Source organism: Nicotiana tabacum, chromosome 17 (assembly GCF_000715075.1).
Source record: "Nicotiana tabacum cultivar K326 chromosome 17, ASM71507v2, whole genome shotgun sequence".
NCBI lineage: Eukaryota > Viridiplantae > Streptophyta > Magnoliopsida > Solanales > Solanaceae > Nicotiana > Nicotiana tabacum.
In genome coordinates, this window is record NC_134096.1 from 4,428,230 (window position 1) to 4,445,481 (window position 17,252).

At 36.6% G+C, this 17,252-nt stretch overlaps 2 protein-coding genes and 1 pseudogene across 2 annotated transcripts in view; all 3 read right to left on the reverse strand.

The window, feature by feature from the left end:
* LOC142171457 (sodium/hydrogen exchanger 1-like) overlaps positions 1-11,605 on the reverse strand; it is a 41,790-nt pseudogene extending 30,185 nt beyond the window's left edge.
* The window catches only part of LOC107779045 (sodium/hydrogen exchanger 1), a 175,000-nt gene extending 162,424 nt beyond the window's left edge, over positions 1-12,576 (reverse strand). Inside the window, exon 1 of the mRNA XM_075233888.1 lies at positions 12,435-12,576. Coding sequence (XP_075089989.1) covers positions 12,435-12,486 — 52 coding nt within the window. The 5' untranslated portion in view covers positions 12,487-12,576. The remainder of the gene's footprint in view (positions 1-12,434) is intronic.
* Positions 12,577-13,525: 949 nt separating this feature from the next.
* LOC142171662 (putative late blight resistance protein homolog R1A-3) lies at positions 13,526-14,134 on the reverse strand. The gene has a single exon (XM_075235350.1). It carries the CDS (start codon positions 14,102-14,104, stop codon positions 13,526-13,528), a length of 579 nt encoding a protein of 192 aa, XP_075091451.1. The 5' UTR covers positions 14,105-14,134.
* Positions 14,135-17,252: the final 3,118 nt, after the last annotated feature.

Below are 17,252 nucleotides of genomic sequence, written 5' to 3' on the forward strand. Positions count from 1 at the left end.
CCATGAGTGGCTAAAACCCATAGTTTTGGGGTTATGATTTAGCCATGAATATTGTTGTTTAATATTGACTTAACCTAGATTATAATTCACTAATATATGGTTGTTTCTTAAATTATGTGATTAATTGCTTAATTATCTGGCCAGCAATTATGTTCTATTTACTATCTATGTTATGCTTGGGAAAATCATGTTTAGATTAGAGAAAAATTGAACAGAGCATGATCTTAACTCTTGGGGGGGGGGGGGGGTTGTGGTTAGGATACGAATATACCTAGTCATTGTGCTTAATTAAATATCGTAATCTTAATGCGTTCTTAATTGATTGATTTCATAGGAATATAGGCGCTAATCTATTTTGAATAGGCGAGTAGTACTTCGGGAGAAGGTTGCGAGAATAATTGTTCGATTAATTAGCAACCATGAATGAATTGTATGAAAGGGAGAGTTAACTAGAAGACAATAGGATTGGTGTATCGATCACAACCCTGAAATATTTGTCTCTACTGAATACACAATAATTATTTTACTACTTGATAATTTAGTGACTAGTTAGAATTATTGTTTAGTATAATCACATATTTGAACTCTAATACGCTCGACTGAATAACGATATTGGTGAGTTTAGTGGGTAGTTAATACAAGTCTTTGTGAGTTCGACACTCGACTTATTATTTTATTTCTTGTACGACAACGTATACTTGCGTTCGTGTTTGGGAGCAACAGGTTTTTGGCGCCGTTGTCGGGGACTTGAATATTGACTACTTTCTAGTTTTTGCTTTCATTGTTTATTTCGTCAAGTCTAACGTTACTTGATTATTTCTCTGATCTCGGGAACTTTGACTGAATGCGCAGGGTCAGAAGCCAGGACAGACTTCAAGGCTTTGACCCCAAACCTGAGAGAACATTTCACAGGAGGTTGAGGGAAGCAAGGGATACAAATAATCTTCAGGCACTTGTTCAATTTCCTGTGAACATGGCAGAGGAGAAACATATGGTTGTTCAGGAGGTGGAAATGCCCAGCATTTCTAATGTCACCTCCATCATTGTGAAGCTCAGAATCACTAGGCATTTTGAGCTGAAACAGAGCATGATCTAGCTACTACATGCGAATGGGCAGTTTATGGGTCTTCCACATGAGGATCCAAAATAATATATCCTGAATTTCTTGGAGATTAGTGATACTTATATCGCTAACAGAGTCACTCCAGACTATGTGAGGCTCACACTTTTCCCGTTATCTCTATTGGGCGAAGCAAAGCGTTGACTAAAGGCAGGACCAACTAATTCTATTACATCATGGAATGATCTGGCAAGGAAATATTTGGTAAGGTTTTTCCCTTCAGGTAAGACTGCAAAGATCAAAAGTGAAATAGTCGCCTTCAAACAGAAAGCGGGGGAGTCTTTATACTCAACTTGGGAGAGGTTCAAAGGGATACTTAGAGACTGTCCTAATCACAATCAGGCGAACAAAGTGTTAGCTCACACTTTCATAGAATGGCTACATCCTGAGACAAAGATTGTGGTAGATGTTGTAGCTGGAGGTCAAGTATTGGAGAAAATCTTTAATGAGATATATGTGTTATTGAACAAATTCTCCAAAAGCAATCCTGATTGGCAAGGAGAAATGGGCAGACACATAGTGCAAAAATCTGCAAGGGTTCTCGAGTTAGATGACGTCTCTGCATTATCAGCGCAAATTTCCACATTGACTAACCAAGTCAATCGGATGACATTGGTTATTAACAAGCAACAAGCTCAGTAAGTGCAACATGTTCAATTGTTTTGTGAAGTATGTGGAGAGGGTCATACAAGCAACTTATGCCCAGTTAATCCTGAGTCTATCTATTTTGTTGGTAATGCAAATAGGGCCCAGACAAACCAGTATGGGAACCCTTACAATCCAAACTAGAGAAACCACCCAAACATCTCTTGGGGTGGAAACCAAGGTGCTTATAATCAATACATGCAACAAGCACCTCAACAACAATATAAACCACCTTAGGCTGAACAACATGCAAACTCAACGAGTCACCTTGAGAAAATGATGAAGAAATTTATGGTTGACCAGCAGGACCAAATAGCAGAGATAATGAAGAAAGTAATGGCTGATCAGCAGGCCCAAGCACAACAATGAGAAATTTGGAGCGACAAATGGGACAACTTGCCAGTGCCCAAAATACTCGACCAGTTGGATCCCTTCCAAGCGACACTGAGGCTAATACCAAGGCATATATTAATATTGTGTCATCGAGGAATGGGAAACAACTAGAATAAGTCGACCACTATAGAGGCAGGATTAGAAAAATCAAAGGAGTCAGAGAAGCCAACTGAAGAGGCGGTGGCTAAGCAGCCCCCACCATTAGTTGCGAGGCCACCACATCTGTTCCCTAAAGGATTACAGAAAGTGAAGGATAATGTCGCGCATAAAAAATTTCTTAATATTTTTAAGCATGTGCAAATCAATATTCCACTGGTAGACATCTTGCAAGAAGTGCCCAAGTATGCTAAATACATCAAGGATATAGTGTCAAATAAAAGAAGGTTGACCGAGTTCGAAGCTGTGGCACTCACTGAGGAATGTAACTCTAGAATCCAAAGGAATCTACATCGGAAATTGAAGGATCCGGGTTGTTTCACTAGCAAAATTACGATTGGTAAGCATGCAGTTGGGCGAGCTTTATGTGATCTTAGAGCGAGCATCAATTTTATGTCACTATCTGTGTTCAGCCAGTTGGGTTTGGGCAAGCCGCGCCCAACCACGATAATCTTACAGTTGGCTGATCGCTCCCTTGCTCATCCTGAAGGAGTGATTGAATATGTGTTAGTTCAAGTGGGTTCTTTCATATTCCCTACTGATTTCATTATCTTGGACTACGAGCCTGATCAGGAAGTCCTATTTATTTTGGGGCGTCCATTTTTAGCCACGGGGCGAGCTATTAATGATGTATGCGGAGGAAAGGTGATGATGATAGTCGGTGATCGAGTGAAAGTATTCAGTCTGTATAAAGCACTCAGATTGCTAGCCCATTATGAAGAGCTATTCATGATTCATGTGGTGGAAAGCGATGCTACGTCATTTGTGCCTTATATGAGCCCCATATATCTTCTTGAACGAGCTTTAATTGGGGATGAAGAAGACAGTGAAGATGAAATGATGGGAGAAATTGAGCAAGTACTTAACATGTCTTGCAGCTATATCCATGGGCTTGGGAGATTTGAGGAATTGGACAGGCATGTCACTCTGACCCCTCCTAAGCCATCTATTTAAGAAGCTCCAAAGCTAGTACTTAAGCCTCTTCCAGTGCATCTGCGCTATACTTATTTAGGAAAGTCTGAGACATTGTCAGTGATTATCTCATCCAGCTTGACTAATGTATAATAAAAAAAATTGCTCAGAGTACTTCGTGAGCATAAAAAGGCTATTGGATGGATAATTGCTTACATCAAGGGAATCAGTCCATCATTTTGCATGCATAAAATCTTTCTAGAAGATGGGCACCGCCCTAGTGTTGAGAAGCAAAGGAGATTAAATCCCATTATGAAAGAGGTCGAAAAGAAGGAAGTAATTAAGTAGCTCGATGCGAGTATCATCTTTCCTATCTCTGACAGCAACTGGGTAAGCTCAGTGCAATGTGTTCCCAAAAAGGGGGGATGACTCTGGTAGAGAACGAGAAAAATGAGCTAATTCCTACTCGCACTGTGATGGGGTGGAGAGTTTGCATTGATTACAGAAGGCTCAACAAAGCAACCCTCAAGGACCACTTCCCACTCCCATTCATCGACCAAATGTTGGACAGATTGGCGGGGCATGAGTATTATTGCTTTCTTGATGGTTATTCGGGGTACAACCAGATTGTCATATGCGTAGAGGATCAGGAGAAGACCACTTTTACTTTTCCTTATGGCACTTTCGCCTTCAAGCGTATGACGTTTGGTCTTTGTAATGCACCAACCACTTTCCAGAGATGTATGATGACTATTTTCACCGATATGGTGGAAAAATTTGTGGAAGTCTTTATGGATGATTTTTCAGTCATTGGTTCTTCTTATGATGGCTGTTTGAAGAATTTGAGCAAGGTGTTAGCCCGTTGTGAAGAAAAAAATCTAGTGTGGAATTGGAAAAAGTGTCATTTTATGGTGCAGGAAGGCATCGTGTTAGGTCACAGAGTGTCTAGAAAAGGCATTGAATTTGATAACACGAAGGTGGAGGTGGTTGAAAAATTACCTCCATGCATTTCTGTGAAGGGTGTCCGGAGTTTCTTGGGAAACGCGGGGTCCTATCGGCACTTTATAAAGGATTTTTCAAAAATTGCTACTCCTTTGTGCAGGTTTCTTGAAAAGGATGTAACTTTAAATTTTGATGACGCCTTCCTGAAGGCATTTGAAGAGCTAAAAAAGAAATTGGTGGATGCCCCCATTATTGCGGCACCAGATTGGTCCTTACCATTTGAACTTATGTGTGATGCAAGTGACCATGCTATTGGGGCAGTGTTAGGCCAGGGTAAAGACAAAGTGTTTTATTTCATTTACTATGCGAGTAAAACTCTTGATGATGCACAACTGACTTACACCACCACTGAAAAAGAGTTGTTAGCTGTTGTGTGGGCCATTGAGAAATTTCGGGCATATTTGGTGGGAACAAAAGTCATAGTCCATATCGATCATGCAGCAATCAGGTATCTATTTACAAAAAAAAGAATCTAAGGCTAGATTGATGCTCTGGGTTTTCTTGTTGCAGTAATTTGATGTAGAAATACGAGATCGAAAGGGCACAAAGAACCAAGTACCTGACCATCTATCAAGGCTGGAAAATCATGACCACGTAGAGGAGGGTGGGCAAAATAAAGAGGCCTTTCCTGATCAGAAACTTTTGGCTATCACCCAAGACTAGCCTCCATGGTACGCAGACTATCTGAATTATCTTGTAACTGATGTATTTCCTACTGAAATTAAATCTGAAGCTAGAAAAAGGTTTATACATGATGTGAACTTCTACTACTGGGATGAGCCATACTTGTACAAGCAGCGTGCTGATCAGTTGATGAGGAGATGTATTCCAAAAAAGGAGGTGGAATTAGTGTTATATGGTTGTCATGCATCACCTTATGGGGCCATCATGGAGGTGATATAACAACTCCAAAAGTATTACAATCTGGTTTTTTTTGGCCAACATTATTCAAGGATGCCCGTGCATTTGTTAAGAAGTGTGACCAGTGTCGGAGAATAGGAACAATCACAAAGAGGCATGAGATACCTCTGAATAACATCCTAGAGGTCGAGAATAGGAACAATCATAAGGAGGCATGAGATGCCTCTGAATGATGCCATGGTGGTAGATGTGTTTGTGAAAAAGAACATATTCTCGAGGTTTGGAACTCCTCGTGCCTTAATTAGTGATGGAGGAACACATTTTTACAATCGGTTGTTGAATAACCTTCTAGCTAAATATGGAGTCCACCATAGCGTTGCTACGACATATCATCCGCAAACAAGTGGACAAGTTGAGGTGTCTAATAGAGAAATAAAGCAAATCTTAGAGAAAACGGTGAGTGTGAATAGGAAAGATTGGGTTGGAAAGTTAGATGATGCCTTGTGGGAATATAGAACTGCATACAAAACGCCAATTAGGACGTCGCCGTATAAGCTTGTTTATGGGAAGGCATGTCACTTGCCTGTTGAACTTGAACACAAAGCATACTGGGCCATTAAAAAGTTGAATATGGACCTTGAAATCGCAGGTGAGAAGAGACTCTTGCAGTTGAATGAGTTAGATGAGTTTAGGCTGCACTCTTATGAAAATGCTAAGTTGTACAAAGAGAAAACGAAAAAATGGCATGACAAACGTATTAAGCCACATCACTTTGAGCCAGGACAACATGTATTATTGTTCAATTCTAGGCTCAAGCTGTTTCCTAGAAAGTTAAAATCGAGATGGTTAGGCCCGTTTGAGGTGGTAAGAGTCACTCCTTATGGTGCAATTGAGCTGCGTACTTTAAATGGTGAAAGGGAATTTTTAGTGAATAGACACATAGTCAAGCACTATTGGGGAAGAATAATTGATCGTGAGAAGACCAAATTTGTACTCGATGATGAGTAAGCGGGGCCCTGCGTCGTGCCGCGACGTTAAATCAGGCGCTTGTTGGGAGGCAACCCTGCTTTACTATTTATTTTTATTTTTATTTGTATTATAATATTTGTGTAGTGTTTGTTTTTCTTTTGTAGGATTATAAGCATAGGAAGCAAGGCCATTGAAAGAGCGCAAAAGCAAGATAAATGGTGAGAACTAAGTATGGGGTGCCCGCACAAAGGATAACAATCGAGAGAAGTCTGAGTATCCCGTGAGCTGCTAATTCTTCGGCCTTTGGCCTGCTAGGGAGTCTCTTTTACCCTCTTATTATTTGTAGTGTGCATTGAGGACATTGCATAATTTTAAGTATGGGGTGAGGAGATTGTCTGGGTGATTTTCTGTGCTAACTTAAAAAAAAAGAAGAGTAAATTAGACTTTTCCCGACGATGGATCTCCTAGACAGTTTTCTTGAGGGATTTAAGTAGAAATAAAAAGGACAAAAAGATCTTCTTTTGTAGGTAGTGTGATAATTACCCCTTGATTTTTCTTTGTGCCGCGGTTCTTTTCTAAGGGTTTTATTTGAACCGGGTATAGTTAGTTTTTTTTTTGAAATAGGAAAACGTGTACTATGAATTGAATTGAAGCAATATCTCTTAATTTTGTTATGCCTTGAGAATAGTGAGTTCTTTAGTTGTGACACTTAGGATCAGTTTTTTATTCTTGTAAAAGTACCTTAAATTGTACGATCTTAACTTTGCTTAACTGCTTTGACTATTGATGAGTCAATATCGAAGAATAGAAAAACTAAGGTGTTCCTTCTTTAGTATTGATTTTTCGTACTACTTATGTGTTAAATTACTTTTAAATGTTGAATATGTGCATTTTTCAAACTATTACAACCTTGTATGAAAATAAATAAGAGGAAAAGCATATTTGCCTCATGATGAACTCTATCATGTATAGCAAATAAATTTAAGGGAATTAATGATAGATCTAAGAAAGTATATGGAGGATCACACCCTCAACATTTTGAATAGACAACTACTGAATCTTGTCACATGAATGTACATATGAAGTTGTACCAATTGACCTTCAAATGAGAGGATTTCACTTGTATTTTATTTTAATTATGTGTGTAAATATTTTTCCTCTCTGAAAATTGTTACTTTTTTATGTCATATTTCTTCTAGAGTATTACTTTAAGTACAAATTTGAAATCTAGATCAGCGCATTATTGAAATGTTATATGATAAAGTCAATATCAATCATTGATGAGTTTAATGGTCAACACAACTCTTATTTATGCATTGACAACATAACTTGAAAATTAGAAGATTAAGGTCCATTAAATGTAAAAAATTACGATATTAGTATATGATTTGATTTTCTTCGTCCAGTAAATTCAAATTAATGGATATTGATGTACAAGTTATATTTCAAAATGATTTGGATTTTATTCTGTTCGATTTAAGTGTCAACCTGATCATTTGCTATTAAGTTTCAGTTTGAGTTACAATTCTTCTAACAGTTTACCTAGGCTAATGTTTCATGAAATTGGTAGAACTTCTGCACATTTGAAGTTAGATTATTTTTAAATATTATTTAATATGATCATTTTTATTGGTAGCTGAAGTTGCTTTTTCAATGAAGGAAAAAAGAGATAAAAATACTAATAAAATGTGGACCATATAAGATTACCGAATATTTTTTTTAATTCTTTAAATTTTATTCTTTAATTTTTATTTTTGTTACTCAATTTTCTTTTTAATAATCTTGTATAGTTATAAAAAATTCTGAACTAAATAATTTAGGATACATGTACAACGCAACTACTTATTATATTATAAGTAAGAGGCCCTAAGTCTAAAGTTGAATTACGCAAATTTCCATTAAAAACTGAATGACCATCTTACCCTTCCAAAAAATAAAGATGAAAACAAAACCTTCTACAAAATGCATCGATGGAGCAATTTGGGAGAATTTGTTTCATCTACCATCAGTTATTGCATGCTGCAGCTGTGAATGTTTTGCTTAATAAATGTCATTAGATGTAATATTAAAATTTCTCCTAAAGAATAGAACTTTTAATTCCACTATTTTTCTCTCCATTTTGACTAGGCGGAAGGTACAGGATATCTATATTCATATTTATATTTGTTCTGGATTTTTGCTTTTTTCCTCCAAATTTTCATGTTTTAACTTACTTTTAAGAATCTAAAAATGTTTAGCTTCAGTTTTTAGATCAATAACTGTTCATTGTCTAAAACTTATTACGTGGCTTTCATTTTCTCCTACTAAATGAAGAAAACGTTTCAATTATTGATTCACCGTGTAGATTAGAACTTACTAGGTGCCTTTTCGTTTAATTTTCTCCTACTAAATGAAGAAAATGATTCATTTTAACTGAGTGGTACTTGAAGATAGTTAGCATAATCTGATCAAATGAGGAAGTATGAAAAACTAGAAAAAAATGACCAAGTTCAAACAACATTACTTAAGGAGATTGAAATTTTTTATATATACTTGCAATGGAAGACAAATCCAAATCCGCTTTGTCCAAGAACAAGGCAGCTATAAGTACTGCAACTATGTATAAATCTTATAACAGTTTGATCTTGGCTCAGGATAAATGCTGGAGGTGTGCTTAACACATGCATATCTGCAGGTAAGTGGTGTTTCCAGTGGCGCACACAGTAACGTGTAAATACATGGTCTTGGAGGGGAAGAGCAGCAGGAAACTGACTATTAACACCCCATAGTGTGAGGAGCAAAAGGAGAAATCTTCCCAAAGGAGGGTCTTGTGTTTGATGAGCCAAAAAGTGAAAAAATAGTTGGTGATAATCAATAGCTGGTCAACCACACTACGACACGGCCCAAACTCTTAAGGGACAAACGTAGGAAGGAGTGGCTAATGCGTGTAAAACATATACCAAGAAAGCTACTTACCAAAACTCCCAGCAAAGTGCTTGCAAGAAACAGATATAGAAAACTTCATCTGAACAATAAGGCAATCCTTTAGTTGACGATGTTGGAGAGATCCAATTTCTGGATTGCATTAAAAAGATCCTTCCCCAAAGACTAGACTGTAGAGTAGAGGTTTCTCATCCTGATTAAGCACCTGAGAATTAAACTCACAACATTCAGTTCACACAAGTTGCTACCTCATATCTCTTTTACTCGCATAATCCATCTGCAACTTTTGGCGGAAATCCGTACCTGCAATGTGCAAACAGAGTCTGTTGCTGAAAAAATAGCTCCAATCGCTACAGAATAAGAATTTGAAATCATCAGAAGATGAGAGTCAATCAATTTAAAGAAAAATGCCAACCATGAAAAAGATAGAGGTCAACACTTTATGCATTTCATAAAATGAAATGATTATATAAGGATTGGTTCTTTGACCCTCAAATTCGGATCAAGAAAATAATTTTTACAAGGTTATGGCACGACGATGGAATTTATTTTGAAATTCAGGTCAATCAGATAGAAAGCACAGAAAGGAAATTGCACTCTTTCCATATTTTTGAGGCTTATCCTCCTATTAGTGATTTTTCTCCTTTGCTTACTCTTAAACATATAAGGTCTTAACAACCAAAGTTACAACATCTACAATTGGTAACCTGAAACATCAACTACAATATGAAGAAGAGGAAAGACTAGTACGGAGATAATCTGGTAGCTCCAGAAAACCAATATCAAGCTTCCCAAATAACTCCTTTGCGCCTTAATCAAAAAAAAAATTAGTTAGCCCGATTGCGAGAGTGATACGATATAACAAATAAGCATAACAAACGGTGAACAACTTAAAAGGAGTGACTAAATGAAGCATGGGTAGAACCTGTAACTACTACCTAGTAAAGTCTTTTTGGCTTCTACACAGTGAAAATTCAACTATGTTAAGAAGCTGTGGGAAACCGATTTGCTTTACACAGTGGCAAAAAGGACGAGACATTTGGAATATACAAATACAATAACGTTAATCACAACAGCTACAAGTAAGCACCCGACTTGAATGCACCTTTAGATCAAAGAACATGAAATTATTGTAGGGAAAGAACAATATCTTGGTGAAGTAATCTGATTAAAGTAAACTTCGAAATCCTTAACTACTGTTTTAGGTTGCTCGACCACGTGCTAACACATTGACCTGTCATTCCAATGCTAACTCATCTCAACTAACTCTAACCTAAGACCAACTCCTCGTCCCTGATTGCTACCGCCATAACAAAAAAGGCCATAAAAATTTAATATGAGAATTCAAATTCAGCTCACTTCATGCAAAACATTATCTTTCTTAAGTTGATTGAAGAGCAAGACTGAGAAAGCAGGGCATACCAAATGATATGATGCTGAAAGCTATCAACGTGCCAACAGCACCAAACAACATAATGGTCATAAAATTCCTGAAAAACTGCTTCTTTTTCACCTTGAAACTGATAAAGTGAAAATACTTATGTGTCAGTCTCATCAAGCACATTAGATGTAACTTGGTAGAATATACAAATGGCACACTTCTTTTTTCTTTTCTTTTTTCTCTTCTGTCTATTTGTCAGTAATCCAATAACAGCAGCAGGCAATAAGAGGTGAACACCCCGAGTCTAATGCATCGACACTTTAAAAGGAAAGATGCCAAAAGAACATGCGAGATTAATTCTGAAATTAGACCACATATCACACAATCAAAGCAGGGAAAGAATAAACAAGTTTTCTTTCTCTGAGCGCTCTCCACAATTAGACAAGAGTGGGTTACTCTAGTGGTGAGCACGCTCCACTTCCAACCAAGAGTTTGTGAGTTCGAGTCACCCCAGACCCCACTAGTGGGATTATACTAGGGTAGGGGTAAGGTCTCATTACAAATTATACTCCTCAGACCCCACTAGTGGGATTATACTGGGTTATTGATGTTGTTGTTGTCTTTCTCTGACATGTTCAGACCGGGGCGAACAGAACTTGTAGTATGCAAAAACCATCCATGGGCATGACAAAAACAACTTACCCAGCATTAAATATGAGTGATATTTGTACATCATGCCCCTTTACAATTTTGAATTTAAGAAAATGATCTTTTTAGATCTCTTTTGTATAAAAGACAGATCTCTTACGTGTAAAAATAAATCTCTCATGGGTAAAAAAGAGGTAGGGTCATAAAACTAAAAACAAGTCTGTAAAGAGCCAAAAAAACCAATTGACCCTAAATATGATGGGTGGTAGAACATAAATTAAGAAGAGCTGCTCATCAAATTCTAAGAGATGAGAGCTCTTTCCATTAGTAGTTAACAAAATGATGCCTCCAGTACATAATCACTGCCACCAAAACGTAACCAAATGTCATCCATTGCAGCAAAAACCAAAAGCATAATTCACAACAAAAATGTTGTGAAGAAAATTCCCAATAAATATCATGATTCATGCACGCATATGTATCTGCACAGACTAAAGTTGCAGTCTAATTGTTACAACTTTACTCTGCACCACATAGGTGTAGAGTTCAAATCTTACAAGGGCATTCCCTCTTCTAGGTCGAAGATGAGGCAACATTATGCATGTATAAGTGTGATGTGTGTGCACAGACAAAAGATGCAGCCTAGTGGTTATAACTTTAACTCTGCACCGCTTAGGTGCAGAGTTCAAATCTTACTAAGGGCATTCCCTTTTGTAGCTCGTACAAGAGGTAATATTATGCAAGTATATCCGCATGGGCTAAAATTGCAGTTCAGTGGTTACAACATTACTCCGTGCCAAAGAAGTTCCAAGTGTGCTAAAATAAAGAGTTTAACTTCTAAACACTAACATTGTAACAAAACTTTTACATTACCTAAGAGCTAATTATTAGCAACTTGAAAAATATGGCAAGTTACCTGCTACAACAGGCTAAAATACATAAATATCTTTTTTTCTTTCTTTGATAACCTTGGTATCCGGGCACCAACACAGATAATGGATAACTCTGTCCATCAATACTGGGATAGATGAGAAGAAATAACCTAGTGTTTTTGCATTGGTTGAAATTTGAACTTGAGAGCTCATGGTTCTCGATCCACTTCATTGACCGCTAGGCCATACTTTTGGGTGCGTATATATAAGTTAAATCTAGCGGACTAATCACATAATTAATACGAATAAGTGTACATTCCTGATATCACCACAAAAACTCAGTTTATGGTGACCATACATATGAAATTAACGATGATGATTCGCAGTAAAAAATCCTTTTTTTTTTAAACCTATAATTGAACTCAAATACTCATATTTTACATTCAATTCCCCTGAGCAACTGCTAGCAAGATTTAAACTGTATGAATGAAATGAGAACAGAACGATAAATGTTTTTCTTTTCTATAACCAAATTGAAGTGATCATACTTTACCTTTTAAGTTGCTGAGCATATGCAGAGAATAGTTCAATTGTGTGAAAGACATGAGAACTGAACCTGAAACTTGTCGAAAAAATGTTTTGCTTAACGAGGAAGGTACGAAGAAGTAATGTCGTAATCTGATAGAATTAAGAAGCAAATTTGGAAAAGGATGTTTTTGCAATACTTACCTCGGAAGCAAGTAACTGAAAAAATGTGTCAACTTTAGAGGTTCTGACATAATTGGCCGTTTGGTACAAACTTAAGACAACCGCTAGCCTATTATATTTGATTGCAAGTTATAGTCAAAAATTTATTGCATTGGCTACAACAAAACATTCGCTAACCCACCTTATCTTTTTCATTATGTCTCTTTGCTACGCCCAACTCCACCATCCAAACAATTATCATAACCCATCATAAATATCAGTTTTTACTTTCTCAATTTGATAGTTCCTATAGTAAGATGGATATTACATGCACTTAATAGATTTTAGGCCAAATACTTAGGCGGACCCTTAAAGTTGGCTCCAGTTTCTATTTTGACACCTCAACTAAGCTCAATACCTATTGAACACTTCAACTTCAATAGAAGTGTATCGATTAAACACAAAGTTAATAATTCTACGTCGTGTTTGGAGCGTGAATGTAACGACCCAGGCGGTCGTTTCAAGAGTTATAGCCCCGTTTTCCCCATTTCTGCTTCTTTTTGTATAATTCAGCTATATTGTGTTATACCGGGTTAGTTGGTTCGGGTCTGGAATGGTTTCGGAGTGAATTGAGACACTTAGTCTCTTTGAGATAAGCTTAAGTTGGAAAAGTCAATCGGATGTTAGACTTATATCTAAACGATCTCGGATTTTGATTTTGATGATTCCATTAGCTCCGTTAGGTGATTTTGGACTTAGGAGCGCGCCCGAAATATGATTTGGAGGTCCCTAGTGGAATTAGACTTGAATTGGCGAAATTACATGGTCCTTCGTAAAACTTGCAAGGTGAATCAAGCACGGCTTTAGGTGATCTGGTAAAAGGTCATAACTTAATGCTATAACCTTCATCACGACCACTTCATTCTGGAAAATGAACGAATGCAAATTATTTAGAACTTAAAGCCAAACTGTCTTTTTCTTATCCTTCTCAGCAATGACTACAGCCATCAGATTAACCACCAAAGGAAGCCCTTTACAATTTTGGACTATTTCTTTTCCAGCATCCAGTAGTTCATCAAGGCAAATTCCATTTTCAAAGACCCTTTTCTCTATTAACTCCCAACTTTCTTCTGGTCTTAGCAATCGAAGGTCAAGAGGATCACTTTGGCATTGTGCATGCAAAGCCACTTTCTTATCTTGAGTTGTCAAAATAATTCTATTTCCTTTCTTAGCTTCAGGAAAAGATCTTGTTAACTCATCCCATGCTGCAGTATCCCACAAGTCATCTAAGACGATAAGGAACCTTTTTCCAAACAGATGCTTCCGTAGCTCAGTAGCAACATCAATATTATCTCTGTATTTCGAAGCTGAGCCAGTAACTTGATTAAAAATGTCCTCCAACAACTTCTTCTTGTCATATTTTTGATCAACTGTACACCATGAACGAATGTCGAAATGACTAGAAACTGACTTATCATTATACACTTTGTATGCCAAAGTAGTTTTACCCGAATTGATCGAAATGACATCTAGCATTTTCGGTCCACCGGTGAGCTTACTAATAATCAAATCAGTCTCCTATTTAAAACCTAAAGACTCCTTTTCAACATACTTGGTGGGGGACTTCACAACAATGAGTCGCTTGTTCTTTGGAATCTTCTCAAGTAAATTAGGGACCTCTTCTTTGGTAAGCTTGATTTTTTTTATGACAAAGGGAAGTGAGAAAATAAGATGTAAGAGACCATTATCTCTTACAATAATTGAATCAATGACATCTTTTGCCTCATATGCCAAATCTAGAACACGTGCCCAGAGATCTTTATATACAATTATTGCTCAACATTTATCAAAAAAAATCTTATGAATTCTAGATCTTCTTTCACCAGCTTAATTTCTTCATTTATCAATGCAACTGAATAAGCATTGAAATTGAGCAAATCATTTAAGTGTCTGAGTAGAAGATGCATGAAGAGGGGTCCATCACTCATGGGGAAACTGAGTTGAGATGAGTTCGGGGCTTTGAAGCAAACATCATTGAGATATCTCTTCATGAGTTCAATATTATCGAGCAAGCCTAGAGTTGCACTATTTGTTTCATTGGTACTCTCTCCATTCTTTGATTTCTCTTCTAAGTCGCGAGCAATAACTGATACGTCCTTGGTAAGTGCTCCAACACGTGCTAGGAAATCAATCAACTTGCCATTATTAATAAAGTCCTTAGGCACATCAGTGAGAATGATTAATAGGAACTCTATCATGATAAGCCCCTGGAGTGCTAGCGGTAATAACATTTATCATGTGCTCTTGTAGATGAATCAGGTATTCTCTAAGAATGTCCAAAAAGGTTTCTAGGAGCTTCTTAATAAAGTGTCCAACTTCTGCTGATGCTGAAGCTTTCAAATTTGTAAAACATATGTGCATAACCTCCAACTGAGTTGGAATAATCTCAAAGAATAGATGTTCTAGCTTGAAGAGTCGAGAGTGCCCACCAATTTGATTAGGCCATAGGAAGCGTCCTACTCTCTCAGCCATTAGTTGAAACTGAGGTAAGACATATTCAACAATCTCATGCCCAAAGCAACCATTCACTATCAACTCGTGGAAATCTCTTATGTTGCCACATACATTCTGAAGAATCTCATATTCGATCATGAATGGAGAAAGTTGTTCAACATGATACTTGGAACGATGATGGAGATTCAGAAGGAGGAAGTCGAGCTCCAATATCAGCTTTTCAATTAGATCCACGTCAACAACTTTTTGAATTTCTTCATTCTTTAAGCTCTCTATGAAATCCAGAACATTGAGAGTGTCCTCACGAAGAGTAGAAAATGACACCTGCTAAAAGACCAAACATTATATCAAATTATTACAAAGAAAGAGAGTTAATTCTCTATATATTATGTTCTTAGAGTTTGAGCAACTGGTTATGTCCAAAATAAGCATGTCAAAAAAATGGTTTATTATGCATATGTTCAACTTACTATATTATGCACTAAAAAGGGGATGCATGGACGACTTAGTGTAGATTTTTTCTAACCATTCTGACGAAGAGATGAATAGAGGTAACTGTTAAACATATGAACACAACCTCTTAAAAATCATAACTAGCCAGGATTAATAAGCTTCATAATGTTTAGTTTTTTTTTATTTATTCTTACAACAAGAAGTTTATAATTCTATCAATAAGTTCCTATTCTTTGTCATAAAATAGTGAATGCACATGTCTCTGATAGCAAAAACTTGCTCGTACTCGGTATTTATACAAAATTATAGTAACTTATAATGGTTAAGCGATTTAATAATGTAAGAATATATATTAAGTGAAAGAAATTTATGTGCAGACACATGGCATGCATCTGTTGGTTTAGTAAATAAAGTCACAATTAATTGAAAAGAAATAAAATAAGACACACAAGAAACAAAATTTATCCAATATATGATATTAAGAGAAATAATAGTAAGCATGTCATGGATTTCAATTTCTTCAACCATAGGTTCATTTCCTGAAGTATGAGGTGAAGAAACGGAAGCAGAGGTGATTAAGCGAATGAGGGAATTATCACAACATACGCCTCTGATTTCAATGTCTTCAACCATAGGTTCCTTTGCTGAAGTGGGAGGAGCAAGTTTCTGCAAATTAATACCAATAGCATTAATGTACGACCGAGAAAGCTCGTGAAATTCCACAATAGCTACACCTTCTCTCATTACAAGTGAAAATGGGGTTCCACCAGTCTCAGACACAAATAGTCCATAATTCTTTGCATTAGTTATAAAACATAGAGATTTTAATTTATAACAATATGGCTATAATAACATCCAAATGTCCCCTTGATGCCTGTTAAATATTCCAATGGAGGTGCCTCAATAACAACCTGAGATTATTCCAAATCACATAAATAAGCAGCAGGGTTGGGAATTTTAAGAAGTATTCAGAAAAGTGCAAGAATGTCATATTAGGATTCAAAATCTGTGACCTAAAGCAAATTTGGACACATAGTTGAATCCTCTCAATGAAAAGGAAGCGACAACCTTAAACATGAAGCAACACGCTCATTCACATCTTTGGCTTGAAATATGCTTATATAACTATAGGTTTTACGTTGTGTACACTAAAAATGCAAAAGGCAACACTATCATATTACATTGACCTATAACGTGATTTTTCATATCAATAGCCTGATAAGGTAACATGAAGGCTGTAAGATAAATAAATAACCTGCTATAACTGGTTTAATTGTCTTAATATTAATTTTTTTTACATAATTTAAGATCTTTGTTATGACATGAAGCAAATTTAACTTGAGAAGAATGTTGTTTGTTCGACCACAATATTTTTGGACTTACCTTGTCTCTTCGACCTCTATTTCCACCAAACTTTGGTGAGTCGATGGTAGTACCTTGTTCAGTAATGGTTTTGAACATAATGGAGCTTATAACATCTCCATGAGCAATCAATATTTCTTTAATGGGACTTTTAAACGTGTAATTTCATTCTGATCCACCAGTGTATCCACATGGCTCCACTAATATTGAGTCCGCTTGATTGTAACTCACTTTATTTCCCTTCACATAGATAACAAATCAATGGCTCCATTATCAACTTTTATCCCTATATTGTTTGTATTATTTTGAAGTGAAAAGAAAAACAAAATAAATATAGGCATAGTCATGTAAAAGA